This window comes from Poecilia formosa, unplaced genomic scaffold (genome assembly GCF_000485575.1).
Source record: "Poecilia formosa unplaced genomic scaffold, Poecilia_formosa-5.1.2 Scaffold477, whole genome shotgun sequence".
In the NCBI taxonomy this organism is placed as follows: Eukaryota; Metazoa; Chordata; class Actinopteri; order Cyprinodontiformes; family Poeciliidae; genus Poecilia; species Poecilia formosa.
The window spans coordinates 377,365-390,544 of NW_006800416.1; the positions used below are offsets into that span (position 1 = coordinate 377,365).

Sequence of the window (13,180 nt, forward strand, 5' to 3'; positions counted from 1 at the left end):
GTTCTGTAGGAAATGTTAGTGTTCCTGTATCAGGAAGGGCCGTTCACCAAGGGCGTGTTCAGGCGGTCGGCTGGCGCTAAGGCCTGCAGGGAGCTTCGGGACAGGCTGGACAGCGGGACGGAGGAGCCGGAGATCACACACCAGTCTGTGTTCGTCATCGCCGCCGTCCTCAAGGTAACGCCGCCTCTCAGCCCGCACCCAGCTCTCTCACCCGTCCGATACCAGACAACAGAGGGCAGGTCCGACTGAAGCGCGTCCAAAGTCGCCCGAGTCCAGACGGGCTGGTGTGTGTCGGCGCAGGCGGCCAGGCAGGGAGCCAGGCTCGCTCACAAGGTGCTGCCTTGTTCAGCTTCCAGCCCAAGCAGGAGCAGCTCAGGTGTTTAACTGGCTGCCCCTCAGACTGGGGGGAAAAAACAAAACAAACCAATTTAAAAAAGAATATATGAGATATTGTCTCGTTTTTCTACATTTACTTAAACTATTTGCAGCGTCTTAAAAATATGTCCATCCCCCTTGAAGTTTTTCCCCATTTTATCCCCCCAAAAGTCACAGGGCCAACACTGGCTCACACACCAGCCTCAAAATAAACGCTGTCCTCAGCCACCAACACGACTATGCTGGTGGCTAAATAACGACTTGAGCCATTATTGTATGAAATGCAAATCTGAATAGTGTGGCGTGCATTTATATTCAGCCCTCCTGAGTCACAACTTTGTAGAAGCATCTGTTTTTTGAGAGGTCGATCAGATTTGCATGTGATTTCCTGCAATGGGCTACTTTGTATTTAGCCACTTTAATCTTTTTTTTAATATATAAAAGGCATCCCCAAAGCATGATGGTGCCTCCACTGTGTCTCACTATGAAAATTTGTTGAAAATTATCTCCTTTTTTTTTAGCAAACCAGTGTGTTGTCTTTCTGTCTGTCTAGTTAAGAACTTATGTTGTGTTTGTCCCAATACAATACAAATACAGCAACAAAATATGTAAAAGTACAATGAGTGCGATTGTAAAATTATTTCTCTCAGTATTGGAGTCGTGAAGCTCCTGCTAGCTGAATATGAAAAGTGTTTTTCTTTTTTTTTTTAGCTGTATGTTAAAGAAAAGACAGCAAACCTCAAAGGTCGTAAATAAAAAGTACATTATTAACAACCTGTAGCTGCTGCTGTTGTTGTTGTTGAATGTCTTTAAGATTGACTAAACCTAAAAAATTAAAGAAAAAAAAGGTCGTCATTACGTTCTGTGCTTACAGGACTTCCTGCGAAACATCCCGGGCAGCATACTGAGTGTGGATCTGTACGATCAGTGGATGGATGTGATGGAAGGAGACGGAGGAGAGGAGCGGCTGCCGGGTGTTCAGAGGTAGGAGCTGGAAGTCCTGGACCGGTTCATACTTGGGCTCCAGAATCTTTCCTGTCCGCTAAGAATGTTCCCGCTCAGCTGCGTCACAGGGAGGTCGTGTTTGTTTGCCATACAGATTAAAGGGCGCGACACCCAGCGCCTCTTACACTCCAGAAGCGGCAAACTGAATTCCTTCTGCCGAAGGAAAAATAAATAACACGCAACATGGAGGCAAAAATGGAATCTGCAGCCGAGCTGCTGACCTAGAGCCTCTTCTGTACATATAAATATATTTTAAAAAGAGATGTGCACATGAATCTGTCTCTTCTGTCAGACTGCGTGTTTCTGTCGTTACATGTCCTGTCTGTCCTGCTGCAGGCTGCTGCAGCTGCTGCCCAGTGAGAATCATCTGCTGCTGCGTCATGTGATCGCCGTGCTGCACCACATACAAGGCAGCGCCCACGACAACCAGATGAACGCCTTCAACCTGTCGGTCTGCATCGCTCCCAGCATGCTTTGGCCTCCGACCCCAAGCACTCCGGAGATGGAGGGAGAGGCCACGAAAAAGGTGCGAAACCCGGGAGTTTTTTTTACAATGTTTCAGTTCATCAGGTTTATTAGATGAGATTTGGTGGAAATATTTAACAAAATGAGAGGGAGGGAGGGGGATATTTGGGAATATGTAGTCGTCTGAGATGGCAGTGAAGTTTAGCGTTTGGACTAAAAATCAAGATGTTCTAATTAAATGTACAGGTAAGTTAGTTTTGTTCAAATTTAACTCCCAAAAATGTTGAAACAATTTGTATTAATTTTATTTGTTTTATTTCCCATAATATGTCTGTTTAGAAATTATGAAAGTTCAAAATCTAAAAATGAAAATGAGCTGAAATAAAATGGCCGTAATCCAAAATGTACTTGCTGACCTGATTGTGTTAATTTCAAACTAATTATAAAGATAATATTACTTCTGCTCTTCTAGTTTTTCCTCTCATGGTTCATCATATTTTAGGGTTTAGAGATTAAACATGAGTGAAATTGTAATAAACCTTTTAAATCTTATCTAACAAGGTTCCATGTCAGCCGTTTCCCTGACAACCAAAGCTACATTTTGCATTAGCAACAACTAATGCAAAGTTAAGAAGCTCAGCTTGCTAGCAAGATCTATTTTAGCATTAGCGCAGTTGTTAAATTAGTTTCAGCTGGATAAAAAGACCTACATTTCTGATTTGACAGATCATAACTTTTCCTCAGCTGATACAGATGTAATACACCCTGACCGTTCCCTGCTGGATGCCATACACTGTGGAGCTAGCATCTTAAAATAAATCCTAATCTAAATGTCTACGAAGGCAAACAATGTTAGAATTTAACAGTTGTTGAATTAAAATTTTTTTAAGAGATTAACCAAATTTTAAATTCCTTCTTTTTTCTTCTTACTCTGAATGTTTCTGTATTTAACCAACAGAAAACTATTTGATGGAAATAAAGGGAGCAACTTTGGAAGTTTTCTGCATAAAACAGGTTAGCCTTTTCCTCGTTTCTGCATTTCGTGGTAACCTAACCCCGCAGCTGCCTCTTATTGAGCCACAGCCTTATCAGTCTAACTTCCAGGAATAAAGCAAGCGTATTTCCCAAAACTCTGGATAGTCGGATCTCTTTCAGTGTGTGAGTGAGTAATGCAGCAAGTGAGTGTGTGTTGACAAAATTTTTCCTATCGCAGGAGTAAAGTGTTTGAGGATGACTGCTTTGAAATCGTTGTGACAGTAAGGCGTGCGTGGAAAGAGTCTCGTTCACAAGCCTTTGTATGGAAATAATCCTAAAATGAAATCATCAGATTCTTGTGTTCAGATGAGAATAAAACCTCTGAGATTACAACAAGACGCTGCAGAAAAACTGGAGCAGTTCCAGGTCCATACCTGACAAGTGTCTTTTATTACTTTTACTAAACCTCTTGTAGTTAATATTTCCAATTATTTTTTTATGTAACAGACATTCAGGTGGTTTAGCAAAGCAGTTAAAATGCAGCAAAAAATAAAATATCAGATTTCTATCCCAACTTTCACTTTTTGCAAGCTAGCAAACTAGCGTTAGGCATTTGGGTCAGTTTGCGTCTTTGGACCCCATTTCATGCCATGATTCTTTTATATGTACCTATCTATGCAAGTTGGGACATATAAGTTCATTGTTGTTTGTAGTTTAGAATATTTAGGGATGATGCAGATAATTATAAAAATGCTGAAATCCTTTGGGTAATCAAATTAATTTGCATAATGTTGTCTGAAAACTTTGTATTGGAATCCATTTTCACTTCTTTTGGTTCTGATCCCCGTTTTGAACCTCTTGACTCTTATAAAATATGAAAGATGAACTCTTCCTTGTAGCACAGGTTGCCGCTGCAGGAAGTTAGAAAAGTTACAGTTTTATTTTATTTATTTTATTTATAAATACCTACTTGGGTGAGTAATTATTGTAAAGACGAGGCAGAGCTGCTTCTTCCTCCAGAGCCCATCATCAAGCTTCACAACTCATTTTGATTTGTGGTCAGTTTTAAAATGTTATTACTGAGCACAACATGCAATCTCTGTGTGTGGTTGATTTGCTTATCATTTCAAAAGTGTGTGTGTGTGTGTGTGCGTGTGTGTGCGTGTGTATGTGAGAGGGAAAGCTAGTGTGTGTGTTCCTTAGAGTGGCTGAGGTTCATTGAGAAAACATGCAAAGAATTTCCTACACAATCCCAAAGCCAAATATGTGTGGAGAAATGTGTCACTGCAACCCCCCTCCCCTTGCCCTTCTTTCTTTCTTCACACACGCACACACACTTGTCAGCACAGAAATCCTCAACACCCTCAAATACCAGAAGATCAGTTTCACAAATACTCCCCTGGTCACAGTTTCCCTGCCGCCACAGTGGATGTTTGTGTTCCAGTAGGCAGCCTTTCCTTCTAACAAGGCAGATTTGGACGCTTCCCACCGGCTGCTAACCTTGTCGTCAGACACGTGGACACTGAGATTTAGCAGATTTTGTTTTGCCTGAGTGTCTGGTTCTCCTTCACAGCAGCATATAATTTAAATGCTTTTGGCTGAACATAGTTGTGTAGGAGCTTCTGAGGTAATTGCAGCTTTAGTTTGTGCGCACTTTGTTTTTTTTTTTTCCTGACTTTGGTTAAAAAAGATATATATATATATATGCTGGCCAGTCCTTTTACTTCTGCCTGTTTTTTGTTTTTTTAAATGCGCTGACTTCTCTCTGTCGTTGAAACAGGAAGTTATTCCACAGCTTTGGCTGCGTAAGTGAGTTTCAGATACCGAGCGTGTTGCACTGATCTGCAGTGCCTGGCATCTATGACTTTTTCCAGTTTTGAACACAATCCTCTTTACATTTCATTATATTTTTGCGTCATATAGACATAACACAAAGCTGGTGGAGTTGAAGCAATTTATTTTTAGTTTGCAAATCAAAATCAAATGAAGACTGGAAATGGAAAGTTTTGAGTTTCCATTTCAAACATGCGCAAAACTTTCAGTGTTCCACTAATGTCAAAAGAAACACTTTGAGCTGCGGCATTTTATTAAATGTGAAACGCAACAAAATCACCCTTGAATAAGTTTCCCTACTCAATAAGTCATTTAAAAAAACATCCTCCAGCCACTTCCTGTCGTCTTTTTCGCCGGTAGTAAAACCCAGTTACGACAAAAGTGTTTACAGTTTTCCAACATGTACTAATTTCAACACATCCAAAAAAAATCACCTCAGCCTACTGCAATTTATTTATTTTTATTTTTTGGGTGAAAAAAACAATCGAGCCCAAAAATCTGGAATTATATGCCAGATATTTTCCTTGAAACATATTTTTCTATGTTTTTCCTTTGGATAAAGTTCACAACTTTGTCCCTTCGCTCTTTCCATGGATTTTATTGGAGCCGTTTGTTCGTGGCTCCTTTCTTGGCATCTTTTGGCTCGTGGGTCGCCACAACACGGCCTGGAAAAATGTTGCCCTGGATTTCATTTAAGGGTGTGAGAGTAAAAGGAGCTGAAGACAAATGCCTGCCCTGCATTTTTGATCTTTATTTACGTATGCTGTACTTTGTGTTGGTCTGCAAAGCGTTAATGTTTTGCGGTTCCAGCGTGACGAAAGGTGAAAGTTGTAGCAGGTCTGAATGTTTTTGCTCATGCATTCGTCACAGAGTCAGAGCGGCGGGAAACAACAACAGCTCCTCTTGTGTAAACCCGACAGGCAGACTCGAGCAGAAACTTTCCACAGTTTGGGACTCTGGTGTTTGTGTGGGACGTCGTCTTTGGTGTTTAGTAAATTTTCTCTGTTTGGTTTACGAGACGGCGGCTTCAGACAAAGTTTGGTGATTTGTTTGAAGTCTGAGCTGATAGCAAAGCAAAGAAACTGCCGGCGTGTTTTACGAAAACCTGACCTCGTCGGAATGTCCGTTCCTTCCAGTAAACAGGACCTTTTAGGACCCTCTTAGCCTCAAAACGTTCCGGTTTATATTACGATGCGCGCTGGATGATGAGTAGACGAGCCTTCTGGACTCGTCTTGCTCACAGAGCGAGCAAATATCAGAGCTGGAAACTCTATGAAATCAGCAGGACATCATCCATAATGGCGGGGGGAAGGAGTTCCAGAAGGACGTCTCGATGAGTCAGGGATGCTGTGGAATGCAAATACTCTTGAAGGACTTGGGAAGTTGACGTCAGCGTAGCACAAACAGCTATGATAAACTAAAAGACTAAAAAGTACCACTTTTGGCAGCTGTTTCACAAAATTATTAAGGTCCCGGATCAAAATAACAAAGCTGAAAGACTCCAGCACCCTGAAGCAGTGTCGATATGCAACAGTATGTCCCATACATCAAATGGCCTTGATTTTAGCTTCCATGATTACAGTTGTGAATATTAACCTTATGATGAAACAAGGAAGGTGTTTGCAGAAATTCAGAAGTTGCTAAGTGGTGAATAAAAGTGTCTTTAAGTAAAGAAACCCTTTTCAAAGGCGCACTGTAGCCCACTTGGTATCTCGAGCTGAACCAGGTTGCTTTCAATGCTTTTTGGACGTCAAAAAAGCCTTCAGATATAAATGTCCCACACATACATCACTCCCTCAAAATTATACAAAAATTGCTAAAGAAATATTGCTGCAATGGCCCATTGATGGCGCACCTCCACAGTGATTAAGTAATGCTATCTGCAGTCATGAAAACTCACTCACATCGGCATGCTGGATGCTTGGAGGGGTTGAGGTGGGAGAGGAGCTGCAACTTGTTTTCTAGTAATTCAGCTATAATTACATGACGCTTTGGGTTGATTCACAGATTGAGTACAAAAGCATTAAACTTTCTGAGATGATGAGGCGATCAATAATAAAATCATTAAATGTTCCCTTTGCTGAGACAGAATATCAATTTTATCCTTTTCATCCCAATACAGACATAGTTCATGATTATCGTCATGTATTTGTTAAAACAATCAGTTGGATGAATGTATATTTTAACAGATTTTTTTTTGTCAATTCTTAAAACTAAAAAGATTTAGGCCACTTTTACTGAACAGCATACAGCTAAGCTTAATGACTAAATTATTTTTCAAGCTTTGAAGAAACTAGTTACCTTCCATTTATTCATTTTAAGTTACTGACCATTTTTTAGCTGCAGAGCTTGAAAGACATGAGGGACAGTAACAAAGATTTAAAGATGAACTATAGTTCAGATATTCATCTGTTAAGACGACAAATGGTTAGATATTCTCCGAGTACAGGTTTTACTTTTTTACTCTGTGAGAAAAAGCTCAATTTCTGACGTTTTTCCCAGTTTGACCGTCCGTGCAATTTGTGCTGACGCGGACACTTTTTGAAACTGCGTGTTGGCTCAGTTTCTGCTGAACTCTGGCTGCTTCCCTGAGGAACTGATTGAACAACTGAAACAATAAACAGCAGCCGTCCTTCAAAACCCGTCTGTAAAACAAAGAACAAACTGTCAGCAGCTGCAGGAGAGTAAATAAAAAAAAAAGATGCTGAAACGGGATAGATGTTATCTAATCAACCTGTTTTTTGTTGTTGTTTTTTTTACAGGTGTGTGAGCTTGTGTGCTTCCTCATAGAGAACTGCAGCAGCGTCCTGGGAGACGTCGCCTCGTTGTTCAAAGACGTCAGCCAGAAGAGCAGCAGCGACCACGGATCTGGTAAGAACTCAAAAGACGGAAAAAGACAGAGTCCAAGTTTCAGTCTGATTTAAAAACTACGTAGTTTTAGTCTCATTTTATGAACATTGGGGGGTAAAACAGCTAAAAATGGTTGCTCTGTGCTTTTCAAACATTTGTTTCCCTTCTGAAAGCGGTGATAAAGCCTCACTGTGTTGTCCCCTCAAAGTGACGCGGACCGAGACTCGCCGTCTCTGTCTGTCTAGCCGAGTCGCCTCGGCCCTTTCAGTCCTGCTGATTGCGGTCAGCAGATTGACCTCCGGTAATTTCGGTGACTGCCAGGGTCACAGGTGCTGATTAAAATGCTGCTGAATCCCCTCTTTCATACGCGGCGCTGATTTTTCTCCCTCGTGTCGAAAATAACCGCCGGAGGTCAAAGAGCTCACGGCGGGATGAAGCTTTGTCCTCTGTTCTCCACATTTTCGCCGAGTTTTGTTCGTTCAGCTTGGGAGGTCGAGATCATTAGTTGCTCTCAGGCCTTCGCTTCACTGTTGCCGGGCCGTTCACCCTCCCAAATATATGTGACCTGTATGTGTTCGCCATTGTGAACGGGCAATGACCTGAAAGTGTCCCGCATGCGCAGTAGAGGGCGCAATAGCGTCAGCGTTCTAAGTGTTCTGCCAACCGCCATAAAAAGAAGTAGTGCTCAGTGTTTGCGGAAGTAAACATGGAGGCAAACGGTGGAGCTTAGCTTACATATTTGAAGTTGTTGTCCAACCGGCAGCATATTAACAACTTAATCCTCGTTATAGTCCGTCATGGTTGTTGTTTTTCTTCCCGCTTCTGCGTATCAGGGCGCAGAATAGTGAGATTTGTTGAGAATCAGTGACGTTCAGTTTGGATGTATGCAACCCGGACGTTAGGTCGCTACGATCAGATACCGGCTACGTATCAGATGTGGGTCACATTACTTCAAAAAAATCAGAATTGGGTCAGTTCAGCTTGCAGTGTGAACGCACCCTATTTGTCCTCAATGCAGCGGATTGAAGCCTGGACCCTGACATGTCTAACTTTTTCCCAAAATCATTTTTCAACAAAATCATTAAAAAAAGTGCTGCAGTATCTACGCTCCAGGTAGCAGTGGCAGTCACGTCAACATTAGCCACAGAGAATGGCTAAAGTAGTGCTAGGCTACTTTAGCTTAGCTAGGTGCTGAGCTAGGCAAAAGATACACTCAAAGCAATCGTTTTCTTGACGATGTTTACCTCTTCTTGTCAGTTCTTCCACTTCCGTTTGAAATTCAAGGTCAGGACAAGCTTGTTACCCATAAGAAAAACGTATTTGCTGTTTTATTGGTGTTGAGCTCAGAAACTTGTCAGAATTTGCAAACTGGGCCTCTGTTATCTTTTTTTTTAATAATCTCCTAGTCCACAATTATACAACACAAGTAGATGTTTTTTTGTAGGTTGGTGCAAATGGAACAGAAAGTTTGTTGTAGCCAGACTGATGGGTTAAAGATGACATTTCATATGTTTCTACATGTAACACTGCAAAAACACAAAATCTTTTTGGTCTAGTTTCTTCTGTAAATATCTTTATCTAAATAGTAACTTTTAGGCAAGATATAGCAGCTTGTTTTAAATCAATAATTATTGAATATTGATTAAAAAGTACTAGTTTCCCTGGCAGATTTTTTCATTTATTACAAGACATTTTCCCTGTGATATGTGTGAAAAATAATCAGCCAGTGGAACTACTACTTTTAATCAATATTCAAGAATTATTGATGTAAAATAAGCTCCTATATCTTGGTGAGAAGTTACTTCTAAATTAGTTTTCTTATTTCAAGTGTACCAAGATATTTGCGCTAGAAACTAGACCAAAATACTTCCCACTGTTTGCTGCTTTTTGAATTTGGTGGAGGGTTTCTTTAATCTTCTTTCTTCTCCTCCCTAGATGTTTCCTCCTTCCAGATGAACGACTCGTCCTACGACAGTCTGGAGAACGAGCTGAACGATGACCCTGAGTCTCCCTACCAGGAGCAGCTGCTGCTGCGCGAGAAGGCCAAGCCGGAAAGCCGCAGCCGGGACTCTGTCATCACCCTCAGCGACGGCGACCCCGAGCCGGATACCGACCACCTCCTGCAGCTCCCCCCTCTGGCCAGGCCCAGGAGGTTCAGCCCCGCCGTACGGCAGCCCCGCAACGGCTCGTCGCACGCTCCCAGGAGACTCCGGAGAAGCTCCGAGCCGGCCTTGGCTTTGGCGAATGTGCCGTCTTCCGGCTCGGCGGCAGCCAACGCAGACAGCCACCACTTGCCCTTAAGGAAGGCCAGCTACGACGCAGCCATGGAGGGGGAAGAGGACGAGGTGTTTGTGGAGCAGGGCTTGAGCAGACTGCAGCTAAACGAGGAGGTGAAGGACGGGTGTGTCCAGAGAGGAGCCAGCGGTGGGCGGAGGAAGACGAAGCACGCGCCTCCGCCTCCGCTGCGACTGGACGCCAGCTGTTCCAGCCTGTCTTCACCGGCGACTTCTCCAACAGGATCCTCCCTCAGCTCCTTAGACTCTGCCTTTTCTCAGTACTCCACTGACTATGCCACGAACGGCGCAGCTACTCAACGGTCGCCAAGAGACTCCCCGCCTCAGAAGGATGCCGCGCCCCATTGGCAACCATCCGTCCATCCGCCTCGTGGGAACCAGATCTCCCAGTCCCACGGACTCCACCCGAACACCTGGCTCAAGAAGGACCGCTGCTTGTCTCTGAGACAACCCGACACCGGACCATTGGCGGACGTACCCGTGGTGAACGGGAATTCCTACCCAACTGGCGGTGGTTGCTCTGTCGCTGTTGACGACACGGCAGCGTCACAGCCGAATGAAAACTGCCATCGGCGGTCCAGCAGCCCTCCGTCCTACCAGCAGGCTCTTGTCCAGCTTCAGCGTAACCGCTCCCCATTTTACAGAGGCGCAGAGAAACCCCTGACCGTCAAAGAGCTGAGGCAGCTCCACGACCAGAGCTGCGCTGCCAAATCCTCCGGCGCAAACTCGTCAGACAATCCCAAACCGGCCGCAGGAGCCAAGGTCTCACAAAGACCGGCGCGGACCGAGAGAGTCCACCCTCCGCAGAGTGTTTTCTATGGACAGACGGCCACCACTCTGGTTCTGCAGAGGCCAAAATCCCACTCCCTCACCCCTGCTGCCGAAGGCCACAAAGGAGGGAAGACCCTTCCTCGCCGAGCCTCCGAGCCTGCTAAGGTCTCAGCCAATTCGGACACCTCCAAGAGCCTCACCCTGGACAGACCTTTGGGCAGTAAAACTCAGCCAAATGGCGGCAGACGGAGGGCGTCGCATGCGGAGTCCGGCCACACCTGCCCGCAGCTTTGCCTGTCTCCTTCCGCCACCCAGGTGGTGAGGGACTACTTCTCCTCACAGGGCCAGGCAGACCCCGACTCCTGCCTGAGGAAGAGTCAGGAGGTTGCCGTGGCGATAGCGCAGAACAAGAAGGAGTGGCAGAGCAGGCGGTGCAGTGACCCGCGACTGGAGGACTTCGAACAGCTCTTCTTTGCAGAAGAGTCATACGTGTAACATAAGAACTGTACAGACAAATTGTAAATGGGAGAATGTGTTTTTTTTTTTGTTTGTGTACAGCTGTTGCCTTTTATGGTATTATATGTTTTTCTTATGTTGCAGTGTTGAGTACTTTAAAGGTACTCTGTTTTCCTGAAGGTACAAATATGCACCACAATTAGCAAGAAATGATATTTAGCAGTGATTATCGCTCTGACTTTATGAACAGTTAATACAGCTATTCCAGATAATTTCTTTTTTTACCCATGGTTTAAATCAGCAGGAAGTGTTTTATTCTCTTTCTAGCATTTTCCCATCTTTTTTTAAACATGTGAATGTTTTATTTATATATATAAAAGCTGTCTTTCCACTCATACAGGTGTTCTCTGGTTTGGATCTCTTGGAACGACGGGACGTTACAATTAGAGATGCACTGATCACAGATTTGTAGCCAAATTCCAAATCTTCCTGGTTTTTCTGAAGTTTGGATTTATACGTACTGATGTTTTCCCTTAACGTGGTTAGTACATAAGCTAATGGGATTCCTTTTTTGTATTTTACTACCATTTTAAAGCACAAAACTATGAAGGAATCAACATTTTAAATAATACTGAACATCTAGTTTAGTCTTCCACACAGAGTGTCGGTACGGTGCCTTCACTGACGGTTGAAAAAAGATCAGATTCTTGAGTTTTCTACTAGAAGGATCAGCTTATTTCACCAACCAGCTGATTTCTCTGTGTGCCTCTCTAGTTTAAGTCTTTTTGAGGATGCTTTTATGTCACTACTATATTTTAATGAAGAAAAGCAGCCAATTTAACAAGAATAAATCTTGTTTGTATGCCTCTCTCTACCTACAGTATTTTTATTTTAAAGTGAGGCCAAGATGATCTTGTTTATATTAGTTTATTTCTTAATAAATGACCTCAATTAATAAATTTCACTTAATTACTACAATAAAAACATAATTCACTCATTTTAGCTCCGTAAAAGAACAGGTTTCATGAGTGTTGCATGTTTTCTTTAACAAGAGAAGGGTGTTATTATCCATGTAACGTGTTGTCTCAAACAGTACTCTGTTTATCATTTCCACTACCTTGAATTGTGTTCAGCCTGTATAGTTGTGAATATTTATGTTACAGATATATGTATAAATATATATATAATAATATCTTGATCCTTTTTGGTATGGTTTGTGAAAACGAAATATGTATTTTTGTACAAGCCAATTCTGCTGCTGCTGTCCTAATGGTATATTTGCTATAAAACACACCATTTGTATATTGTGTAAATCTAATGCTCACGAGAACGAGGAAAAATGTGGATTTTAATAAACGTTGCTCTTGTGAAACTATTTTTGAAGCGCGCAATGATTTTGTTCATATTCTGAGCACCGTGGGGTGAAGAGGGAGAATAATAGTTACGGTGTATCGTCAAATTCGCCTTTTCGTGGATTTTTTGTTTCTTTTCTAAAATACTTGAAAAAGCTCCCAGCTCCGTTCAAAAGGTTCAATGTGCTGCGTGTACCGTTTACTTCCTAAACGAATACATCATTCATGACCCAGTGTGGCTCTCACTGTGACACCACAGAGGAAACAACTGTGGCTTTTGTCGATCTTTCCTCGAGGTTTTGTCTGCAGTCTTTTGCTGAGGCCACCGCCATATATTTTAACAACAGTCGCACTGTTTGTGGCCAGGGTTGACTCATCCGTTTAGTTAGAAGCCAAAAGCATTGATTAATTTATCAAAAACATTCATTCCCATTTCAAGGCCTTCATATTTTCCATCGGAGGAGAAAGTAAAATGAAATGGCGCATGCCTGGGTTTGTGGTTGCTCGGCAACGCAGACATGACCGCGTTGCGTTGTGAAACAGATTTTGTTGGACATTGTGTACGCCGAACTGAATGAATTCAGGAAAGAGAGAAAACACAGGAAAGTTTCATCGGAGCTAAACTGAATGTGAACGCTTTGTTTTGTTTATTACCCAAAATAAAAAGTTATAATCCAGCAATTCACCTTATTTTTAGGTCTACTTCACCGACGATAGCAGGCCTACACTGGCCCTATCAAGGAAACCAGTGGAATGAGCTACAAGACCATCAGCAAATAGCTCGGTAAAATGCTGACATTTGTT

The 13,180-nt window shown here is 42.8% G+C and overlaps 1 protein-coding gene across 3 annotated transcripts in view; it reads left to right on the forward strand.

Moving 5' to 3' along the window:
* LOC103156389 (rho GTPase-activating protein 20-like) overlaps positions 1-12,399 on the forward strand; it is a 67,553-nt gene extending 55,154 nt beyond the window's left edge. Inside the window, exons 11-16 of one of the 3 annotated variants that reach the window (XR_001659676.1) lie at positions 10-174; positions 1,250-1,359; positions 1,717-1,906; positions 7,416-7,524; positions 9,439-11,376; positions 11,425-12,399. Coding sequence is in view for 2 of the 3 variants with exons in the window: in XM_016664320.1 (XP_016519806.1) it covers positions 10-174; positions 1,250-1,359; positions 1,717-1,906; positions 7,416-7,524; positions 9,439-11,063 (2,199 nt within the window). In the remaining variant the exon portion in view is untranslated. Of the gene's footprint in view, positions 1-9; positions 175-1,249; positions 1,360-1,716; positions 1,907-7,415; positions 7,525-9,438 lie in introns of all 3 variants that reach the window. The other 2 variants (XM_016664320.1, XM_007578411.2) reach the window with 2 other exon arrangements.
* Positions 12,400-13,180: the final 781 nt, after the last annotated feature.